Raw genomic sequence first — 24,219 nt, 5'->3', positions numbered from 1 at the left:
GGTTAAACACTGTGCCAACTGCAGTTACTGTACAGCCAATTCCCAGCACTAAGTACAGATCAGCCATTACCTAATTGAATAGTAGTACCACCTCAAGGGACTGAATAGTCTGTACCGCTTCCTAGTCGCATAAGATCATAATTACTGCCAAATATTACTGCATCTTTAAAATAAGCAGAATTAGACTGTACTTTTGGGATCAGTGCAGCACAAGAGATTCTGCTGCACCAACCAAAAAACAGCCGTACTACAATTTCTTATTACAACTGTTTAGATTGAATTCTTGATCAAGCTTTCAGTGTCTCCATCCAGTATGGCCCAGCAGGGATTGTAGTTCTACTTCAAAGAAATCACCACACCTCACAAAACTAGCTAACTTGGAAATATTTGCCTCAGATTAAATTTCAGTCTCTTCTATCCAGCTGATGCATATCAGTCGAGGCCCACATAAGGCTCACTTCATAAATTATATTCTAATCACAATTTCACTACAGTTGCCAGATCCATCACCTTCCCATTAACATTATGACTGGTTCTTCTCCCAATCACAATAGTACGTTTATGCTTGATGTTATTTTAGCGTTTACATTTTCTTTGCATGTTTAAATAATTCAAATCCAAAATTACAGCCTATCAAAAAAAAGGAAAGCAAACACATTTCACCTCAAAGTTTAAATGTTTTCTGGCCTAGCAACTTTTATATTTGCCAAATTCTACACGACCTTATATGGCAATAAAAGCTTGCATGCAAACAATACACCTTTGAAGTCAGCATCCTTCAACCAAGCATTCAGACTGCACTGCTTCGCAACGAGCTGAATTTGAAGTGTGAACCAGGTGTGAAGATCTGATGCAACTCGGAAAATGAAGGCAGAATGTCTCCTCTAGGGAGTCTTGACCTGCTTCACCGTTGTGTCCCATTGGGCACTGAAACCAGATTTAGGTTGCATTTATACTCTAACTTCTTGGCAATGATACTCCAGTTATAATATATGAATACATAAGAGCGGCAGCAGGTGATCTAACTCAAGCCAATTCCACCAATGAGGTTCATAGTTGATCTGTATCTTAACTACATGCACCTGTCTTGACTCCATATCCTTTTATACCCTGTCTAAAAAAAAATCTATCAATCTCAGATTTAAAATTTATTTCCGTGGCACCTATAACGTGTGGGAAAATCCCAATAAATCACCCTTTGCTGAAAGAAGCTGCTTCCTAACTTCTCAAAAGCAAAATACTGCAGATGCTGGAAATCAGAAATAAAAACAAAAAATGCTGGAAATACTCAGTAAGTCTGGTAGCATCCGTGGAGAGAGAAAGAGTTCACAGAATCGTTACAGCGCAGGAGGTTGCCATTCGGGCCCATCGTGTCTGCACCTGCTCTCTGAAAGAGCAACTCCCTCAGTTCCATTCCCCTGCCTTCTCCCCGTAACCCTGCACATTCTTCTTTTTCACACAACTGTCTAATTCCCTTTTGAATGCTTCAATTGACCTGCCTCCACCACGTTATCCGGCAGTGCATTCCAGACCTTAACCACTCACTGCAAGAAAAAATTTTCCTCGTGTCACTTTTGCTTCTCTTACCAAAAACTTTAAATCTGTGCCCTCTCATTTTCGATCCTTTCACAAATGAGTTGGCGAGGCAGAGCCAAAGGGAGTAATAATGTAAAAAGTAAAGAGGAAAAAGAGGTGTCCAGAGGAGGTGCGGATGGCAGAATAATGAACATCTACTACCCAAGATTAAGACTGAAACACGCAAAGAAAAGAAAACAAAATGGGGGAGGTGGGTTTATAGATTATGGTCTGAAAATGTTGAACTCAATTTTGAGTCCAGAAGGCAGTATCTCGAGCTTGTGTTGAGCTTCATTAGATCACTGCAGTAGGCAGAGGACAGAGAGGTCAGCATGAGAGCAAGGCGGAGAATTAAAATGGCAGACCACTGGAAGCTCGGGGCCATGCTTGTGGACTGAACAGAGGTGTTCTGCAAAGAGGTCACCTAATCTGCGTTTGGTCGCCTTAATGTAGAGCAGACCGTACTGTGAGCTTCCAACCTCATAGCCTCCAACCGCGAACAGCCCGCTTCTACCTCCTTCCCAAGATCCACAAATAGGACGGCTATAGTAGACCTATTATTTCAGCCAGTTCCTGCCCCACTGAGCTGATTTCTTCCTATCTTTTTTTCTCTCCTTGTCCAGTGTCCCCCACCTACATTCGTGACTCTTCGGATGCCCTCTGTCACTTCAACAGTTTCCATTTTCCGGCCCTAACTGTCTCTTCACCATGGATGTCCAATCTCGCTACACCTCCATCCCCCACCAGGATGGTCTGAGGGCTCTCCGCTTCTTCCATGAACAGAAATCCAACCAGTTTCCATCCACCACCACCCTCCTCCACCTGGTTGAACTTGTTCTCACATTGAACAACTTCTCCTTCAACTCATTGCACTTCACCCAAATAAAAGGTGGTGCAATGGGTATCCGCATGGGTCTTAGCTATGCCTGCCTTTTTGTGGGATATGTAGAACATTTCTTGTTCACGTTCTGCTCAGGTCCCCTCCGTCGACTCTTTTTCTGGATATTGATGACTGTATCGGTGCCGTTTCCTGCTCTTGCCCAGAACGGGAAAACTTCATCAACTTGGCTTCCAATTTCCACCCTTCTCTCACCTGCACATGGTCCATCTCTGGCTCTTCCCTTCCTTGACTTCTATCTCCATTTCTGCGGATAGGCTATCAACTAATATTGATTACAAGCCCACTGACTCCCACAGCTACCTCAACTACACTTCCTCACAACCTACTTCCTGCAAGGACTTCATTCCATTCTCCCAGATTCTCTGTCGCATCTGTTCTGAGGATGCAACTTTCCACACCAGCTGGGTAAATTGGGCCTATATTCTCTGGAGTTTAGAAGAATGAGATGCGACTTCATTGAAACATACTAGATCCTGAAGGGACCTGGATAGGGTAGACACCAAGAGATTGTTTCTGCTGGTCGAGGATTCTAAAACACGGGGGCACAGTCTCAGGATAAGGGGCCGATCATAGGACTGAGATGAGGAGAAATTACTTCAAAGGGTTGTGAATCCTTGGAATTCTCTACCCCAGAGGGTTGGGGATGCTCCATCATTAAATACATTAAGGCTGGGATGGACAGATGTTTGGTCTCTCAGAGAATCAAGGAATATGGCGAGCAGGCAGGAAAGTGGAGTTGAAGCCCAAGATCACCCATGACCGTATTGAATGGTGGAGCAGGCTCAATGGGCAATATGGCCTACTCCTGCTCCTATGTTGTGTTGTGTTCTTATGATAGGTATTTTTCCTCAACCAAGGATTTCCTCTCCACTGTTGTTGACAAGGTCCCTTGACCCATTTCCCGCACTTTGGCTCTCACCCTTTTCCCTCCGCCCAAGAACCACAATTGGGTTCCCCTGCCCCTAACTTCCACCCCACCAGCCTCCGTATTCAATTGATCATCCTCAGACATTTCTGCCACCTCCAGCATGATGCCAAGCACATCTTCCCCTCCCCTTCCAGCATTTCAAAGGGAACGTTCCCTCTGCGACACCATAGTCCACTCCTCAATCACCCCAACACCCCATCCCCTTCACATAGCACCTTTCCATGCAAGCACAGGAGATGCAACACCTACCCTTTGACCTCCTCACCTTCCAGGTGAAAGTGATTTACATGTACATCCCTCAATTTAGTATACTGTATTCGCTGCTCACAATGCAGTCTGCTCTACACTGGGAAGACCAAAGGCAGATTAGGTGACCGTTTTGTGGACCACCTCTGTTCAATCCACAAGCATGATCCTGAGCTTCCAGTGGCCTGCCGTTTTAATTCTCCACCTTGCTCTCATGCTGCTCTCTCTGTCCTCGGCCTACTGCAGTGTTCCAATGAAGCTCAATGCAAGCTCAAGGAACAGCATCTCATCTTTCAATTAGACACTTTACAGCCTTCTGAACTTCATGAGTTCAACACTTACAGACCATAATCTATGGCACCCATTTTGTTTCCTTTTCTTTGCATGTTTCGGTCTTAGTCTAGTTTTGTTTTTGGATGTAGCTATTCATTATTCTGCTATAGAGTGCAGGAGGGCATGCCAGGAGCAGCACCAGGCATACCTCAAAATGAGGTGTCAACCTGGTGAAGCTACAACACAGGACTATCTGCGTGCCAAACTGTGTATGCAGCATGCGATAGACAGAGCTAAGCGATCCCATAACCAACAGATCAGATCTAAGCTCTGCAGTCCTGCCACATCCAGCCGTGAATGGTAGTGGACAATTGAACAACTAACTGGAGGAGGTGGCTCCACAAATATCCCCATCCTCAATGATGGGAGAGCCCAGCACATCAGTGCGAAAGATAAGGCTGAAACATTTGCAACAATCTTCAGCCAGAAGTTGCCGAGTTGATGATCCATCTCAGCCTCCTCCTGAAGTCCCCAGCATCACAGATGCCAGACTTCAGCCAATTCGATTCACTCCGCGTGATATCAAGAAATGACTGAAGGTACTGCAAAAGCTATGGGCCCTAACAATATTCCTGCAATAGTACTGAAGACCTGTGCTCCAGAACTTGCCACGCCCCTAGCCAAGCTGTTCCAGTACAACTACAACACTGGCATCTACCCTGCAATGTGGAAAATTGCCCAGGTATGTCCTGTACACAAAAAGCAGGACAAGTCCAACCCGGCCAATTACTGCCCCATCAGCCTACTCTCAATCATCAGTAAAGTGACGGAAGGTGTCATCAACAGTGCCATCAAGCGGCACTTGCTTAGCAATAACCTGGTCAGTGATGCTCAGTTTGATGCTCATGAAAAAAAACAGTGGGTAAGCAAACTGAACAAACTAAGATGAAATGAAACAAATGCAAAAAAAAGGTTGTAAAAAATAGTTTGCTTACCCACTGTTTTTTTTCATGTTTGCACTTGCTGCTGTTCAATATTCAGTCCATTAACACCCCATCTGTACTAATGCTTTGTCTTTCAACACACCATTAACATATTGTTTGCCTTTGCTCCATGACCTTTTGGTCAGCTATGTGGCCTTGTCCAATCTACACCTTCTCCTTTGTTATCTCTTGCCCCAACCCCACCTCACTTGCTTATAACCTGTGACATTTTTAATATGTCAGTTCCAAAGAAGGGTCACTGACCCGAAACGTTAACTCTGCTTCTCTTTCAACAGATGCTGCCAGACCTGCTGAGTGGTTCCAGCATTTCTTGTTTTTATTTCAGATTTCCAGCATCCGCAGTATTTTGCTTTTATATTATTGAGGTGACAGTGACTGCCCTTGACATCAAGGCAGCATTTGACCGAGTATGGCATCAAGGAGCCCTAGCAAAACTGAGGTCAATGGGAATCAGGGGGAAAATCCTCCGCTGGCTGAAGTCATACCTAGCACAAAGGAAGATGGTTGTGGGTGTTGGAGGTCAATCATCTGAGCTCCAGGACATCACTGCAGGAGTTCCTCAGGGTAGTGTCCTAGGCCCAACCATCTTCAGCTGCTTCATCAATGACCTTCCTTCAATCATAAGGTCAGAAGTGCGGATGTTCGCTGATGATTGCACAATGTTCAGCACCATTCGTGACTCCTCAGATACTGAAGCAGGCAGTGTAGAAATGCAGCAAGACCTGGTCAATATCCAGGCTTGGGCTGATAAGTGGCAAGTAACATTTGCGCCACACAAGTGCCAGGCAATGACTATCTCCAATAAGAGAGAATCTAACCATCTCCGCTTGACATTCAACAGCATTACCATCGCTGAATCCCCCACTATCATCCTAGGGGATTCCATTGACCAGAAACTGAACTGGAGTAGCCATATAAATACCGTGGCTACAAGAGCAGGTCAGAGGCTAGGAATCCTGAGGCGAGTAACTCACCTCCTGACTCCCCAAAGCCTGTCCACCATCTACAAGGCACAAGTCAGGAGTGTGATGGAATACTCTCCACTTGCCTGGATGGGTGCAGCTCCAACAACACTCAAGAAGCTCGACACCATCCAGGACAAAGCAGCCCGCTTGATTGGCACTCCATCTACAAACATTCACTCCCTCCACCACCACCAACACAATAGTGGCAGCAGTGTGTACCATCTACAAGATGCACTGCAGCAATGCACCAAGGCTCCTTCGACAGCACCTTCCAAACCCGCGACCTCTACCAACTAGAAGGACAAGGGCAGCAAATACATGGGAACACCACCACCTGCAAGTTCCCCTCCAAGTCACACACCATCATGACTTGGAACTATATCGCCATTCCTTCACTGTCGCTGGGTCAAAATCCTGGAACTCCCTTCCTAACAGCACTGTGGGTATACCTACCCCAAATAGACTGGAGCGGTTCAAGAAGGCAGCTCACCACCACCTTCTCAAGGGCAATTAGTGATGGGCAATAAATGCTGGCCTGGCCAGCGTCGCTCACATCCCATGAATGAATTTTTTAAAAAATTCGCACCTCCTCCAGACACATCTTTTGTCTCTTTACTTGTCCCATTATCACACCCTTTGGCTCTGCCCCAACTCTTTTGTCATTTCATGTCTCCCACTTTCTGCCCTATAACATATAACAGATCTTCCCTTTTGTTCTTTTTCCATCCTCCCTCATTTAACATACTTAAAATCTATTCTATTTCTAACTTTTCCTGATTCTGATGAAAGATCAACCCGAAACACTAACTGTGTTTCGCTCTCCACAGATGCTGCCAGACCTGCTGAGTATTTCCAACATTTTCTGTTTTTATTCCTAACTTATCTCTTGAATAGCCTGGTTCTGATTTTAAGGTTATGTCCCTAGCTCTAAACTCTCCAACAGAAAAAGTCTCTCTAGATACCCCATCAGTTCCTTTCAAAACCCTAAAAACCTCAATCAAATCACCCTGATCCTTCTATATTTTAGAAATAACAAGCCTAATTTGAGTAATCTCTCCTCATAATCAAACCTTAAGAGTCCCGGTGACATTCTGGTGAATCTGCACTGCACTCCTTCCAAGACCAATATATCCTAAGGTGCGGTGCCCAAAAAACTGTATGCAGTACTCTGAATGTAGTCTAACCAGGTCTCTGTCTAGTTGCAGCAAAATGTCTCTACATTCCGGTTCACCAGTTAGAAAGACTAGCATGCCATTAGCTCCTTTGATTTTTTTTTTTGTACCCGACTACTACGTTTTAGTGGAGAGAGAAGCAGAGTTAACATTTCAGGTCAGTGACCCTTCAGCAGTTCACCAGTTCTGATGAAGGATCACTGACCTGAAACGTTAACTCTGCTTCTCTCTCCACAGATGCTGCCAGACCTGCTGAGTATTTCCAGCATTCCTCGTTTTTATTTCAAATTTCCAGCATCTGCAGTATTTTGCTTTTACTATATTTTAGTGCTCTGTGTACATGGACACCTAAATCTCCCTGGACTGCCACTGTTCCTAGCTTTTTACCATTAACATACTAGGATCAATCCTTTTTTGGACCAAAATGGATGATCTCACACTTACCCATGTTGAAATATGTCACCATTCTGCCCACTCACTTAATCTATCAATGTTTCTGTAATTTTAAGCTCCTGACTACACTACTTACCATCAAACTTTGTATCATTGGCAAATCGTTGGGTCAAAATCATGGACCTCCATTCCTAACAGCACTGTCAAAGAACAAAGAACAGTACTGCACAGGAACAGGCCATTCGGCCCTCCAAGCCTGCGCCAATCTTGATGCCTGCCTAAACTAAAACCTTCTGCACTTCCGGGGCCCATATCCCTCTATTCCCTTCCTATTCATATATTTGTCAAGATGTCTCTTAAACGTCGCCATCGTATCTGCTTCCACCACCTCCCCTGGCAGCAAGTTCCAGGCACTCACCACCCTCGGTGTAAAAAACTTGCCTCGCACATCCCCTCTAAACTTTGCCGCTCTCACCTTAAACCTATGTCCCCTAGTAACTGACTCTTCCACCCTGGGAAAAAGCTTTTGACTATCCACTCTGTCCATGCCGCTCATAACTTTGTAAACCTCTATCATGTCGCCCCTCCACCTCCGTCATTCCAGTGAAAACAATCCGAGTTTTTCCAACCTCTCCTCATAGCTAATGCCCTCCATGTCGATGTACCTACACTCCAAGGACTGCAGCGGTTCAAGAAGGCAGCTCACCACCACCTTCTCAATGGCATCTAGGAATGGACAATAACTGCTGGCCTAACCAGTGACAGCCACATCCCATGAATTAAAGAAAACTTGGATATACAGCCTTCTATTGAGTTATTCAAGTCATTAATTTAGCGAATAGTTGAAACCCCAGTAAAGATACTTTTGGGACACCACTGGTCACTTCCTTCTAATTCCTGGAATGTCAGATATATTTTCCTCTTCCTCTACTGTGAGGTCTGCCACACAATAATTATTCAACAACTTTCTCATTGCCTTATCTTCATTGGTAATATTACTCCCACTTGTCTCTAAAAGGGCCCACCTTACTATTGATTAGCCTTGTTCTTCCCATATAATTGTAAAACAATTTAGTGCTAATCTTGATATCTCTGGCAAACTCCTTTACAATGATGGGCAGGGGGGAGTGGGAAGGAGTACAATCAGCAAGGGCAGGTGCAGAGAAGGACCACAATCATGCTCTTGACCATAAATGGCAGAGAGTTTTCTCAGAAAGCCTGGTGCATGTGCAGCAAGTGACATCACTGGACGGGACGAAATCTGGAAGTCATGACACTGCCACTTAACGCTTCATAAATGTAAAAGATGGCCTCCTCACCCCCACCCTTTCTACCCAATGAACCTTTTAACAAACCGTGACCCACACACAATGCCCCAGTCAGTCATCGCTGCTCTTACCGGCGTGTTTAGTTCAATGGAGTTCTAAGACTTCAGTTACGCGGAGACACGAAAGAAACTGGGGTTGATCTCCTTAGAGCTGAGAAGGTTAAGGGAAGAACTGATAGAAGTGTTCAAAACGATGGTTGGTTTTCATATAGTAAATAAATTGAAACTGTTTCCAGTGGCAGAAAGGTCATCAACCAGAGGACATAGATTTAAGGTAATTAGCAAAAGAACGCGAGGCAACATGAGGGCAAAAAGAAAGTCATGTAGTGAGCTGCTATGATCTAGAATGCAGTGTGTGCAAGAGTAGCGGAAGTAAATTCAATAACAACTTTGAAAAGGGAATTGGATAAGTATTTGAAGGGGAAAATTTGCTGGACTATGGGGAAAGAACCAGGAAGTGGGTCTAATCGTATACCTCTTGCAAAGGGCTGGCACAGGCATGATGTCCTCCATCTGAGTCATGTCATTCTGATTTTATGCAATCTACCAGTGACCTGGATAATCACATGGAGGACAGCCTCCATTTTGTGTGGCACTACCACTGTGCTAAATGGGATTGATTCAGAACAGATCTAGCAGCTCAAATTCAAGCATCCATGAGGGGCTAAAGGGCAATCAGCAGAACTGTATTCCACAATTTGTAACTTCAGGGCCCAGAATATCCCTCACTCCATCATTACCATCGAGCCAGGGCACCAAACCTGTTTCATGAGTATAGAGGAGCATGTCATGAGAAGCACCATGCGTACAAGAAAAGGAGCAGCCCACCTGGTGAAGCTAAAAGACGAGTATGCTAAGTTCTAGAATTTTACAGCACAGCAGGAGCCCATTTGGCCCATCATACCCATGTCAGCTCTTTGAAAGACCTGTCCAATTTTTACCTCAGAACCCTGCAAATTAGTCCTCTTAAAGTTCATGCCCAATTGCCTTTTGAAAGTTCCTCTGGAATCTGATGCCACCACCCTTTCAGGAAGTGTGTAGCTCCGGTTTCCTCCCACAGCCAAAGACTTGCAGGTTGATAGGTAAATTGGCCATTACAAATTGTCCCTAGTATAGGTAGGAGAATTGAGGGAAGGTGCGGATGTGGTAGGAATATGGGATTAATGTAGGATTAGTATAAATGGGTGGTTGATAGTCGGCACAGACTCGGTGGGCCGAAGGGCCTGTTTCAGTGCTGTATCTCTAAATAAATAAACTTAACTCTGATAAAGTATCTCATTTCCACTCCAGTTTTTTTTAAACCAATTATTTTAAATCTATGACCTCTGGTTGCCGATCCACTTGCCAGAGGAAATAGCGTGTCCCTACTGCTCTCTCGGTCTCCCTTTAACCTTCTCTGCTTGAAGGAGAACAATCCCAGCTTCTCCACATAACTGAATTCCCTCATTCTGGTAGGTATCACCCTAATAAACACCTCCACTGTACCATCTCCAGGGTCTTGATACCTTTCTGAAAGTGTGATGTCCAGAATTGTAAATTGAGGGCTGACCAGAGATTTGTAAAGGTTAGCAGAACTGCCTTTCCTTGCTGTTGTATTCAATGCCCCTATTTAAAAGCCAAATATTGCATACATTTTCTTAACCACTGATCAACTTGCCCAGCCACCTTCAAAAGGTTTGGGAATATGCACCTCCAGATCTGTCTGTTCTTGCACTCCCCTTAAAATGATATGCTTTTAGACTGTACTGCCTTTGCATGTTGTTTCTCCCAAAGTGCATCACTTCACATTTTAAATTGCATCTGCCATGTGTCTGCCCATTTCACCAATGTCCTCCTGAAGTCTGCTGCTATCCTGATCACTATTTGCTACATTGCCAAGCTTTGTGTCTTCTGCAAACTTCAGAATTATACTCCCTATGCCGAAGTATATATATTTCTATATTTATATAGAACAAAAAAAACAATGGTTCCAAAACAGACCCTGGGGCACTCCATTGCATTCTTATCTCCAGTCAGAACAGGCCCTCACCACTTCTCTCTGCCTCCTGTCCCTTAGCCAATTTCACATCCAAGTTACCACCGTCTCCATAATGGCATGTGCTTCTATTTTCTTAGGTACTTCCATCAAATGCCCTTTGAAAGTCCATATAACATCTACTGATCTAAAGCTACCTTAATCAACCCTCTCTATTTCCTCAAATAACTCAATCAGGCTAGTCACAAGACTTGCCTTTTTAAAAAAGCCATGCTTGGTGCCCCTTACCATGCTTCTCCAATTGAGAATTAATTTTGTCATTGACAAGAGTCTCTAGACTTAACACTGATTGACCTGTTACCAGGTTTAACCCTCCCTCCTTTCTTGAATAGTAACATTTGCAAACCTCCTGTCCTCTGGCAACACTTCAATATTCAAGGAGGATTAAAGATTGTGCTCAGAACTTAAACTACCTTTATCTTAGCTTCCCTCAGCAACCTAGGATGCATACCATCTGGACCAGGTGACTTGTGACTAAACAGCTGAAGCAGCACACTATAGACAGAGTTAAGCAATCCCACAACCAACAGGTCAGATCAAAGATCTGCAGTCCGCCACATCCAGTCATGAATGTTGGCGGACAATGAAACTAACAGGAGGAGGAGGCTCCATGAACAGCCCCATCTCAACATTGGCACAGCACAGCGCATGAATGCAAAAGACAAGGCTAAAGCATTCACACATGTGTCCAGCCAGAAGTCCCATGTGAATGATTTATCTCCTTGAGGTCCAAACCATCATAGATGCCAGTATTCAGCCATTTGATTCACTCCATGTGCTAAAAGGAAATGGCTAACCGCACTGGATACAGCAAAGAATGAGCCCCATTCTGGACCCCTGTCCATAGTGTTAAAGACTTGTGCCCCAGAACCAGCCAGACACCCTAGCCAAGCTGTTCCAGTACAACTACTTGTGTCCACAAAGTGGAAAATTGCCCAGTTGTATTCTGCTGATAAAAAGCAGAACAAATCCAAAATGCCCAATTACCACTCCCTCGGCCTACTGTCAATTCTCGAAGTGCTGGAAGATGTTATCAACAGTGCTATTAGGTGGCACTTACTCACCATTAACCTGCTCACCGAAGCACAGTTTGGCTTCAACTAGGACCACTCGGCTCCAGACCTCATTTACAGCCTTGGTCCAAACATGAACAAAAGAGCTGAATTCCAGCTGTGAAGTGAGAGTGACTGCCCATGACATCATGGTAGCATTTTGGCTAAGTGTGGCATCAAGAAGCCCTAGTAAAACTTAAGTCAATGGGAATCATAATGGAAAACTCTGGCTGGAGTCATACCTAGCACAAAGGAAGATGGTTATGTTGTTTGAGACCAATCATCTCAGTTTCAAGACATCACTGCAGTAGTTCCTTGGAGCGGTGCCCTAGACCCAACCATCTTCCGCTGCTTTATCAATGGCATTCCCTCCATAAGGAGGTCAGAAGTCGGGATGTTAGCTGATGATTGCAATGTTTAGTTTCATTCACAATTCCTCAGATAATGAAGCAGTCAGTTCATGCATACATGCAGCAAGCCCTGAACAACATCCAGGCTTGGGCTGATAAGTGGCAAGTAACATTCTTACTACACAAATGACAAGCAACAACCATTGCCACTAGAGACAGAGTTTAACCACCTCCCCTTGACATTCAATGGCATAACCATTGTCTAATCCCACATAGTCAACATCCTGAGAGTCACCATTGATCAGAAACTTAACTGGTCCAGCTACATAACTACTGTGGCTATGAGGCAGGTCAAATGCTGAGAGCGACTGACCTCCTGGCTCTCCACAGCCTTTCCACCATGTACAGGGCACAATTCAGGACTGCGATGGAATACTCTCTGCTTGCCTGAATGAATGTCACACCAACGCCACCCAAGGGTAGACATTCAAGGAAGAGATAGTGAGGGTTCAGAGCAAGCATGTTCCCTTGAAGAAAAAGGGTGGAACTAACAAATCCAGAGCCCCTTGGATGTCAAGGGGCTCATAGGCAAGGATAAAGAAAAAAAGGGAAGCTTATGACAGATACCGAGGCCACAAGGAAACCAGGAAAGCAAAGAAACGGCATGAAAAAATAGTAGCAAGTAAAATCAAGGAAAAACCCAAAGATTTTTTAGAAGCACAAAGAGCAAGAGGATAACTAAAGAAAGAATAGGGCCTATTCGGGACCATAAGGGCTACCTGTGCGTGGAGGTGGAGGACATTGGTATGGTTCTTAATGAATACTTTGCGCCTGTTTTCACAAGAGGAACGATACAGACATTGCAATCAGGGAGGACTGTGGAATATTAGATGAAATTAACATAGTGACAGGAAGTATTAAGGGGTTTAGCATCTTTCAAAGTGGAAAAATCCCCACGCCTGGATGAACGTACCCTAGGCAGTTAAGGGAAGCAAGAGAAGAAATAGTGGTGGCTCTGACCATCATTTTCCAATCCTCTCTGGCTACAGATGTGGTGCCACAGGACTGGAAGACAGTTAACATTGTACCATTGTTTAAAAAGGGAGAATGAGATAGACCAAGTAATTACAGGCCAGTCAGCCTAATCTCAGTGGTGGGAAAATTATTGGAACAAATTCTGAAAAACAGGATAAATCTTAATTTAGAAAAACACAGATTAATCAAAGACAGTCAGCATGAACTTAAGGGAACGTCGTGCCTGACTAACATGATTGAATATTTGAGGAGGTAACAAGGAGGGTCGATGAGGGTAGTCCATTTGATGTAGTCCATATGGATTTTAACAAGGCTTTTGATAAGGCTCGACATAGCAGACTGGTCACGAAAGTAAAAGCCCATGAGATCCAAGACAAAGTGACAGTTGGATCCAAAATTGGCTCAGTAGCAGAAAGCAAAGGGCAATGGTTGATGGATGTTGTGACTGGAAGGTTGTTTCTAGCGGGGTTCCACAGGGCTCAGTACTAGGTCCCTTGCTTTTTCTGGTATACATCAATAACTTGGACTTAAATGTAGGGGGTACAATTAAAAAGTTTGCAGACTGTGAGGTTGATAATGAAAAGAAAGTTATACACTACAGGAAGATACCAATGTACTAATCAAGTAGACGGAAAAGTTGCAATTTGGAATTCAATCGGAAAAAGTGTGCAGTAATGCATTTGGGGAAGGCTAACAAGGCAAGGGAATACACAATAAATGGTAGGATGCTGAGAGGTGTAAAGTGCATGTCCACAGATCTCTGAAGGTAGCTGGACAGGTCGATTAGGTGGTCAAGACGACATATGTGATACACCAGCCGAAGCACAGAATACAAGAGCTGGGGCGATTATGCTGGAACTGTAGAAAACACTAGTTAGGCCACAGCTAAATACTGCATGAGGTTCTGATCACCAGCTTATAGGAAGGATGTGATCAGGCTAGAGATGGTACAGAAGAGATTTAGGAGGATGTTGCCAGGAGTGGTGAATTTTAGCTCGTAGTTTAACAAATCCACGCCAACCGTCCTTGATATTTCTCTGCCCCCATGATTTATACCATTTCAGAATTTTTTTCCAATAATTTGCCCACCATTAACATTAGAGCTGGCGGGCAGCCATAAAGGCGGGGCTAAAGTGTGGCGAGTCGAAGAGACTTAGTAGTTGGCAGGAAAAAAGAGAGAGGCGCAAGGGGAGAGCCAACTGTGTAACAGCCCCGACAAACAAATTTCTCTGCAGCACCTGTGGAAGAGCCTGTCACTCTAGAATTGGCCTTTATAGCCACTCCAGGCGCTGCTTCACAAACCACTGACCGCCTCCAGGCGCTTATCCATTGTCTCTCGAGATAAGGAGGCCAAAGAAGAAACATTAGGCTGATTGGCCTGCAATTACTTGGGCTATTCTTCCTCCTAAAACAATACAACAGTCCTCCTGTACAACACCTGTAGCCAGAGAGGATTGGAAAATAATGGCCAGAGCCTCTGATATTTCTCCCCTTTCTTCCCTTAGCAGTAGGGGATACATTTCATCCAGACCTTGTGATTAATCCATTTTTAAGGATACTAACCACCTTAATATTTCCTCCTCAATATATTTCTTATGTTATGAGTTTGTCATAGTCATAGAGAGATACAGCACTGAAACAGGCTCTTCGGCCCACCGAGTCTGTGCTGACCATCAACCACCTATTTATACTAATCCTACATTAATCCTATATTCCCTGCAACATCCCCTCCTACATTAACCCCATATTCCCTACCACCTACCTACACTAGGGACAATTTACAATGGCCAATTTACCTATCAACCCTCAAGTCTTTAGCAGTGGGAGGAAACCGGAGCACCCGGCGGAAACCCACGCGGTCACAGGGAGGACTTGCGAACTCCACACAGGCAGTACCCAGAACTGAACCCGGGTCGCTGGAGCTGTGAGGCTGCGGTACTAACCACTGCGCCGCCCCTGAGACTGATAGAGGGCTATAAAGAGAGCTTTTGTTTTAGTTTGAAACAGGACTATTGGGGAGGAGCAGGCAGTGGAACTAGTTTGTGATTGATACAGGTGGAGCGTGGAATTAATTTGGGACTGAGGTAGTGCTCTAAGGAGATAGTGGAGCTGTGGCATTAGCTTGGAATTGTTACATAGAAGATCAGGAGTGGGATTAGAATGGCATACTTCTTACTTCACTCAGGATGTGGGGCTTTCTGGCAAAACCAGCATTTATTGCCCTTCTCTAGTTGGTGGCAAGCCACCTTCTTGACGTCTGAGTGGATTGTTAGGCCGTTTAAGAGAGCAGTTAAGATTCAACCACATTGCTGTGGGTCTGGAGTCACAGAGGCCAGACCTGATAAGGACAGCGGATTTTCTTCCCATAAAGGACATTAGTGAACCAGATGTATTTTTATGACAATTCAGGAGGTACATGGTCTCTGTTACTAGCTTTTTAATTCCAGATTTATTTTACTAACTGAATTTGAATTCCCATATAACGGTGGCATTATGGTTCCAGATCAATAGCCCAGGTCTCTGGATGACTAGCTCCATATCATAACCACAATGCTACTATACCCAATTAGTTTGGGATTGATACAGGGCTACACGGAGCGAGCGGGGCAGTGAGATTAGTTTGTGATTGCGACAGGGCATTAAAAAGAAAACACAACAGTGGGGCCGCCGAATGAAGGGGTATTTGGAGCCGCAGAGCGGGAACTGGACATTTACACCAGTGGCTGCTCCGAGAAACAGGGACGCACCAATCGGGGGATGGGGGTTAATAAACGAATGCCGCCGCCCATGACTAACTGCGGCTTTCTCAGAATTGTGTCTATTAACGAAAGTAACCGGCCAACCGAGAGGCCAAGTCCTGAGTGGTGTGACTGCTAGTGGAGCGCCGCAACGTGCGCCGCCACCGTTTCGCCTACCGTCATTATCGTCGCTGTGCCGTCTCCTCGACATTTCTAGCCAGGGCGGAATCAATAGCGAATAAGAAGCGAAGTGCTGGCCGATTTATGTCGCCAGTTAACTGTCTGCTCGCCGTTCCCTCCCCCCTCGAACCACTCACAACAATTCAACCCCCCACCCCCCCTTAGCAATGGCGGAGTGTCCGCACAAGCGCTTCCGGGGTAATAGCCGCGTGCTCGGGAACTGTTTCCGGCTGTTCCGGGTTACTCTCACGGTTGGTGGGATTCAAGTTGCCGCGCTCACCCTCCTTCGCTCAGGCTTCTCGGCCCCGCTGTCATGGAGACGCCGTCCTACCCGGCATGCCCGAGCCGGACGTTAAGAACTGAGAAATGGCGCGCGACAGCCCGGGTCCAAGCCCCCGGGGGGGTGGACACCTACTCCCAGGCCAAGCAACTGGGCGTTGGGAGGATATTTTCCATTTAAGAACATTACAGGTCATTTAATTTTCTCTCTTCGCGTGTGTGTGTGTTCCTCCCCTCTCCATTGTGCTGTTCTCTTCTAAATGCTATTCATTTATAATTTATTTACGGTTCCGAGAAGAGTCTATTCCTGAAACATTGGCCCGTCTCGTCTCCGCGGATGCTGCCCGACTTGCTCCATGTTCCTAACATTTTTCTGCCTTTGTTTCTGATGCCAGTGCCTGCGGTTGCCAAAACTGATGCTGGGATTCTTGTTGCATTCACTGCACAGGGTGCAGTCAATACAGTCCGCTGCGGGAGAATCTGCCGGTCACGGATAGGCCTGACTAGCCACCAGCGGGCCTGCAACCTTCCCAAAATCTTCGTCCGCGAAGAAATGCCAAGAGTCAATATCGTGATTATTGGACTAAACTGTGTGACTGTTGCGCAAATGCCTGACCTTGAGAGGAGTGAACCTCCCACTCTTGTCCAGTCTGGCCTACATGTTGCTCAAGTAATGCCCTCTGAGTTGAAGAATGCAATCGCCAACCTACTCGGCAGTTGTAGAGAGGAAATACTAGTGACCCATATCGTGCAAACGAAAAAACGTCTGGGATGAACTGTTATAATGGGGGAATTAGAGGGGTTTGGGGACGGAGGTTGAATGGGCTCTAGAATCTTGTATTCTTTTGTATTTTCACGGCAAAGACGAAATCAGTAAATATCTGGCCAGTGCAGTTTTCACTCGCTAGGCTGCTGCCCTCCACTAATTATCCTTGTCTGTGGTTCGCGCCATTTCATTCTGTGCCACCCAAAAAGTCTGCAACAAATGTCAATGGCAAAGGATTGACACACTGTTGCTCCCTAGTCTGTTAGAGATGCATGCGATAAAGGAACATCTGTAATTATGGGTGACTTTAATCTGCAAATTAGTCACAATACCGTAGAGGAGAAATTCTTGGAGTGCATATGGGACCAATAGGTTGAGGAACCAACTAGAGAACAGGCCATCCTAGACTAGGTATTGTGTAATGAGAGAGGAATAATTGACAATCTGGTTGTGCGAGACCCCTTGGGGATGAGCGACCATAATATGATAGGATTCCTCATCAAGATGGAGAGTGACGTAGTTGATTCTGAGACAAGGGTCCTGAATCTTAGTAAAGGAAACTACGAAGGTATGAGGTGCAAGTTGGCCATGACGGATTGGGAAACGTTACTTAAAGGGATGACGGTGGATAGGCAATGGCAAACATTTAAAGAGCGCATGGATGAACTGCAACAATTGTTCATCCCTGTCTGGTGCAAAATTAAAATGGGAAAGGTAGCCATACCATGGTTTACAAGGGAAATTAGAGATAGCATTAGATCCAAGAAAGAGGCATATAAATTTGCCAGGAAAAACAACAGACCTGAGGATTGGGAGCAGTTTAGAGTTCAGCAAAGGAGGACCAAGGGATTGATTAAGAAGGGGAAAATAGAGTATGAGAGCAAGCTTGCTGGGAACATTAAAACTAACTGTAAAAGTTCTTTAGGTATGTGAAGAGAAAAAGATTGGTGAAGACAAATGTAGGTCCCTTACAGTCAGAAATTAGAATTTATTATGGGGAATAAAGAAATGGCTGACCAACTAAATGCATACTTTGGTTCTGTCTTCACAGAAGAGAACACAAATATCATACCAGAAATGTTGGGGAACACAGGGCTTAGTGAGACAGAGGAACTAAAAGAAATCAGTATTAGTAGAGAAATGGTGTTGGGAAAATTGATGGGATTGAAGGCCGATAAATCCCCAGGGTCTGATGGTATGCATCCCAGAGTACTTGAGGAAGTGGTCCAAGAAATAGTGGATGCATTGGTGGTCATCTTCCAAGATTCTATAGACTCCGGAACAATTCCTACAGATTGGAGGGTAGCTAATGTAACCCCACTATTTAAAAAGGCAGGTAGAGAGAAAGCAGGGAGTTATAGACCAGTCAGCCTGATGTTGGTAGTGGGGAAAATTCTAGAGTCCATTATCAAAGATTTTATAGCAGAGCACTTAGTGGTAGAATCGGACTGAGTCAGCATGGATTTACGAAAGGGAAATCATGCTTGACAAATCTTCTAAATTCTTCAAGGATGGAACTAGTAGAGTTGATGAGGGGGAGCCAGTGGATGTGGTTTATTTGGACTTTCAGAAGGCTTTTGACAAAGTCCCACATAAGAGATTAGCATGTAAAATTAACGTGCATGGGTTTGGGGGTAGTGTATTGCGATGGATAGAAAATTGGTTGGCAGACAGGAAACAAAGAGTAGGGATAAATGGGTCTTTTTCCAAATGGCAGGCAGTGACTAGTGGGTGTACCACAGGGAACGGTTCTAGGACCCCAGCTATTCACAATATACATTAATGATTTAGATGAGGGAACTAAATGTAATATCTCCAAATCTGCAGATGACACAAAACTGGGTGGGAGGATTAGTTGTGAGGAAGATGCAGAGAGACCTCAGGGTGATTTGGACAAGTTGAGTGAGTGGGCTAATGCATGGCAGATGCAGTATAATGTGGATAAATGTGAGGTTATCCACTCTGGTAGCAAAAACAGGAAGGCAGCTTATTATCTGAACGGCTATAAACTGAGAGGGGAATATGCAGCGAGACCTAGGTGTTCTCGTACACCAGTCGCTGAAGGTAAGCATGCAGGTGCAACAGGCGGTAAAAAAGGCAAATGGTATGTTGGCCTTCATAGCGCGAGGATTCGAGTACAGGAACAGGGATGTCTAGCTGCAATTACACAGGGCCTTGGTGAGGCCACACCTGGAATATTGTGTGCAGTTTTGGTCTCTTTATCTGAGGAAGGATGTTCTTGCTATAGAGGGGATGCAGTGAAGGTTTACCAGACTGATTCCTGGGATGGTGGGACTGATGTATGAGGGGAGATTGAGTCAGTTAGCATGGAGTTCAGAAGAGTGAGAGGGGATCTCATAGAAATCTATAAAATTCTAACAGGACTTGACAGGGTAGATGCAGGAAGGATGTTCCTGATGGTGGGGGAGTCCAGAACCAGGGTTCATTGTCTAAGGATACGGGGTAAACCTTTCAGGACTGAGATGAGAAATTTTTTCACCCAGAGAGTGGTGAGCCTGTGGAATTCGCTACCACAGAAAGCAGTTGAGGCCAAAACATTGTATGTTTTCAAGAAGGAGTTAGATATAGCTCTTGGGTCTAAAGGGATCAAAGGGTATGGGGCGAAAGCGGGAACAGGCTACTGAGTTGGATGATCATAATCAATGGCAGAGCAGGTTTGAAGGGCCAAATGGCCTACTCCTATTTTTTCTATGTTGCTATCTGGAACTATGTATACCTTTGTGTATATTTTTTTTTAAAGTTACATAAGTAATTTGAGACATGGTATATGGTAAGTGTAACATGGTTGAGAGAAACCTATGGTTTTCATAGTTCTGCACCACAGGGGTTTCCTCGTGTCATTTCTGGGTCTGTTGTAGACTAACTAATAAGAGATTGATTGCTATGATTAGTCAACAACACCATTATTGTTGTTTTATGTGACAACCAGGATGGTAGAAAGCAATCAAGTTGGACCTTGATCTTTTCTCATCTTGCAACTCTATGTTCCCAATGCGTAGTTAACCTGAGACTAGTATTTTTAGTGCTTGCGTTCATCACATACCTGGAATATGTACAACTGCACTATGGTTGGCTGTCTTTTTTAAAAAGAAATTAGTAGGAATTAAGTTTGAGACATCTATCCTTGGTGAAGGTGGCGATAACCTGTAATGCCACCTGATATTAAAAGCCTTTTACAATTTTCATGACTTTCATTCTTTAATTGTACATTAGTTAGTGATGACAAATGTTACTTAAAATGTTTTATGCTGGTGCTTTATGGCCTAAGGAGCATGTAATGCAATTTCATTTACAGAAACCAGCATTTTGACTGCAATGTTGCATGTTCTTTAGAATAAGTGAAATTACACTAATTCTGCTTGGAGCCTGATATTTGTGATAGGACATAGGAGCAGGAGTAGGCCATTCGGCCCTTCAAGTCTCAACTCTCCTGTCTGTCCCCTATGATCCTTAACTCCCTTGTCTGTCAAAATCTATCCAACTCAATTATGAATAAATTCAACCACCCAGCCTCCACTGCTTTCTGGGGAAGAGATTTCCACAAATGATAGTTTGAGAAAAAAAAATTTCCTCATTCCGTCTTAAAAGGGAAACTTCTTATTCTTAAACTGTGTCCCCTAGTTCTAGTTTCCCCCACAAGAGAAAACACCCTCCCGGTATCCATTCAATCAAGTCCCCTCAGCATCTTGTATGCTTCAATAAGATCACCTCTCATTCTTCTGAACTCCAATGGGTATAAGCCCAACCTGTTCAACCTTTCTTCATAAGATAGGCCTTGCATCCCTGGAACTAGTCAAGTGAACCTTTTCTGAACTGCTTCTAAAGCAATTATATAATTTTTCAAATATGGAGATCAAAACTGAATACAGTACTCCAGGTGTGGTCTCACCAAGGTCCTGTACAGCTGCAGTAAACTCCCCTATTATTCTCAATTCCCCTTGCAATAGATGCCAACATTCCATTTGCCTTCCTAATCACTTGCTGTTGCTGCATACTAACCTTTTGTGATTCATGTACCAGGGCACCCAGATCCCTCTACCACCAAGTTCTGCAATCTCTCTCCATTCAAATAGTATACAGCTTTTTTATTCTTCCTACCAAAGTGGACAAGTTTGCATTTTCCCAGGTTATACTCCATCTGCCAAATGTTTTCCCACTCACTTAACCAATCTATATTCTTTTTTAGACTCTTTACCACCTCTTGACAGCTTACTTTTTTCCTATCTTGGTGTCATCAGCAAATTTAGCTATCATACATTCGATCTCTTCATCCAAGTCATTGATATAAATTGTAAATAGTTGAAGCCCCCAGACTGATCCCTGTGCTGCATAGAAAATAAATTTTACAGATCTAGGAATAATCCAATCCAATGCTTGATCTTGAACATAACAAGGAACTTGAAGCAAATAATTTCAAAAACATTGGTTGGCATTTTATTGCATATTTCAAAAATTAATTTACAATTGGAAAAGAATACTGATTTTATTGTGACCAGCAATATGAACTATTATCTGTAGTGATCCATGAAAAATTGCATGTATGTTTTCGAGTAACTGAATTAAGGTAATCTATCAAATGTAATCCTGTGGCTTTTCTTCCTGTAATATACTTTCACTTACATGTCATTACAGTCATTTGCTGTTTTTGTAATCAAATCAAGACAAGTATCTAAAATCAGCAATAAGCCACCACAGGAATTGGGTAGGCAGAATGTACACGGGGAATGCTTTGGACAGCAGTTGGAAGAGGAAAAGGGCATTCACAAGCACATGGCAAATTAACCTATGCCTGAGGTTCTACAACAAACTAACTATTTTCAAGGTGTTGGCACAAAATAACACAAAGTTGATGAGAAAGCACGATTCCTCAGAAACATTACATTACCTCAACACAATGGAACAAAGAAAGAGTTTGACATATCCACACGGTTGCCTAATGTAAGTCACATTAACTTTGAGCTAGCATGGTAAGAACTTTATTATGTATTTTTTGTTATTTGTACTTTGGTTGAAATGAAATAATTATGAAAACATTTCACTGTTTTTGTTATACCTCTGCACTTTTAGATCTTGCTGCTTGGGGAAGCTTGGGTCTTTAAATTTGGAACTGCTGTGCTTTTTGAAAATGGGCAGGTTTATTTTACAATGCTTTCATATCACAATGAAATTATCCTCCTAATAATTTGAAAAGACTTAATTAGACTTGCATAAAATTTCAAAATAATTTTCCAAATTGGGTTGGCAGTTCTTTAAGCTGGAAACAGTCTGTTGTCACATTTGTGGACTTCTAAACATTGAAATTCATCCTTCAGTGTTTCCAAATTTCTGTAGTGCTTCTCTCAGTGCTGTTCCTGGATTCCTTGACATGAGCATTAAAAATACTCGAACCTCTGGTGTCATTGATTAGAATAGGAGGCATGGCATGAAATATGGTATGCCTAACACTGGCCCTCAACATTTTAAGAGGACCAAATGAGCAAACTGATAAACCGGCAGTGATACATCAATAAGTAAGCTTGTAAATGAACCAAAAGCGTGGGAACAATAGCTACCCACCTCTGATTTCCCCACCCTCATGCATGGCATCAGCAATGGCTGTACTACTGAAAAACGCAGCAATGGCAGATGGACCTTTAGACTTAATTGATATAGCAACATTTTAAAGATGGAAAGATCCACATTCCTCTTAACTAGGTCAGTATATAAATAACTTCATGGGACTGGCTGAGGTTCTACAACAAACTGAAACTGTTTACAAGGTGTTGGCACAAAATAACACAAAGTTGACGAGAAAGCACGATTCCTCAGATAACATTACATTACCTCAACACAATGGCACAAAGAAAGAGTTTGACATATCCACGTGGTTGCCTAATGTAAGTCACATTAACTTTGAGCTAGCATGGTAAGAACTTTATTATTAGTGTTTAACATATTGGCACTGCCATTTCACTTTTGTCCCTGATTCAAATCCATCCCTTATTGATGGGATGAATATCTGTTGCTTCCATTTGCTTTAAAGGTACTATGTGAAGTAAGTTTGGGCATTCTGAGCTGAGTTTCCAATCATTTAGATTCCCTGGCACAAAACTGACCATAAATTGATACTGAATGGCAATCTCACTCAGTTTAAAAGATCTGCAAATGTAAAAATGTTTTTTTTTAAATCACCCTGGTGCAATTTAAACACCGCTGCAGTTGCAGATAAGTGAACTCTTTTGGAGAGCTGGTGCAGACACGATGGGCCTCCTCATGCGCTGTAACAATTAATTGAGATGAGACAAGTTATTGGGGCTGAATTGAGGGAGCTTTGCATCAATGTTCTTTTTGCGATCCGACCTGGGATTTGTCATGCTTGATGTTGATGAGATTGAAAAGTGCCCCCTACTGTCATTTATATACATTTTGTGCTGAACTTTAAAAAAAAAATTAGGTTACTGATCTGCAGTGTTTTTGTAGTATGAATTTCCCTAGATTTTTTTTTATCACTCAAAACTAGGCTTTAAGTCTGTGACAAGTATCTTCAAGTATAGGCAATCATAAGAACAAAGCAATTAATTTTGCTATACTGATCCATAAGGAGGCATTGTGCATCAGTATGAAGGATTGACTAATATAGTACTGTATATGCTATAAATGGAAGGAATGTCATTGCATTTGTGCATTCTGAACAAATGCGCATGCTGTTCTGAAGGGGAGAGTGAACAGTCGAAGGTCGTGGTTCACATTGTTACCAACGACATAGGTAGAAAGAGGGATGAGGTCCTGCAACAAGAATTTAGGGAGCTAGGTAGCAGATTAAAAAGCAGGATCAACATTCTTGCAGGGAGGTTTGCTAGGGTGGTGGGGGGGGTAAACTAATTTGCAGGGGGATGGGATACAGTGGCGGTACTGTAGGTGGTGATGCACAGCCAAACACAGACTCGGTGGGCCGAAGGGCCTGTTTCAGTGCTGTATCTCTTTAAAAATATACATATAT

General features: G+C 43.6%; 2 protein-coding genes across 4 annotated transcripts in view; one reads left to right on the top strand and one right to left on the bottom strand.

Annotated features, from left to right (window-relative positions):
- The window catches only part of LOC137369286 (nuclear cap-binding protein subunit 1), a 97,396-nt gene extending 81,075 nt beyond the window's left edge, over positions 1-16,321 (bottom strand). For all 3 annotated transcript variants that reach the window (XM_068030287.1, XM_068030290.1, XM_068030288.1), the window contains exon 1: positions 16,172-16,321. In XM_068030287.1, coding sequence (XP_067886388.1) covers positions 16,172-16,205 — 34 coding nt within the window. In that variant the 5' untranslated portion in view covers positions 16,206-16,321. The remainder of the gene's footprint in view (positions 1-16,171) is intronic.
- An 80-nt stretch (positions 16,322-16,401) lies between these two features.
- Positions 16,402-24,219, top strand: part of LOC137368831 (thiosulfate sulfurtransferase/rhodanese-like domain-containing protein 2) — a 32,890-nt gene continuing 25,072 nt past the window's right edge. Inside the window, 3 exon segments of the mRNA XM_068029035.1 lie at positions 16,402-16,645; positions 21,873-22,034; positions 22,970-23,145. Coding sequence (XP_067885136.1) covers positions 16,541-16,645; positions 21,873-22,034; positions 22,970-23,145 — 443 coding nt within the window. The 5' untranslated portion in view covers positions 16,402-16,540.

The sequence above is a fragment of the Heterodontus francisci genome, chromosome 4, assembly GCF_036365525.1.
Source record: "Heterodontus francisci isolate sHetFra1 chromosome 4, sHetFra1.hap1, whole genome shotgun sequence".
NCBI lineage: Eukaryota > Metazoa > Chordata > Chondrichthyes > Heterodontiformes > Heterodontidae > Heterodontus > Heterodontus francisci.
Note: the sequence above shows the minus strand (reverse complement) of the source record. Positions and strands in the feature narration are given on the sequence as shown.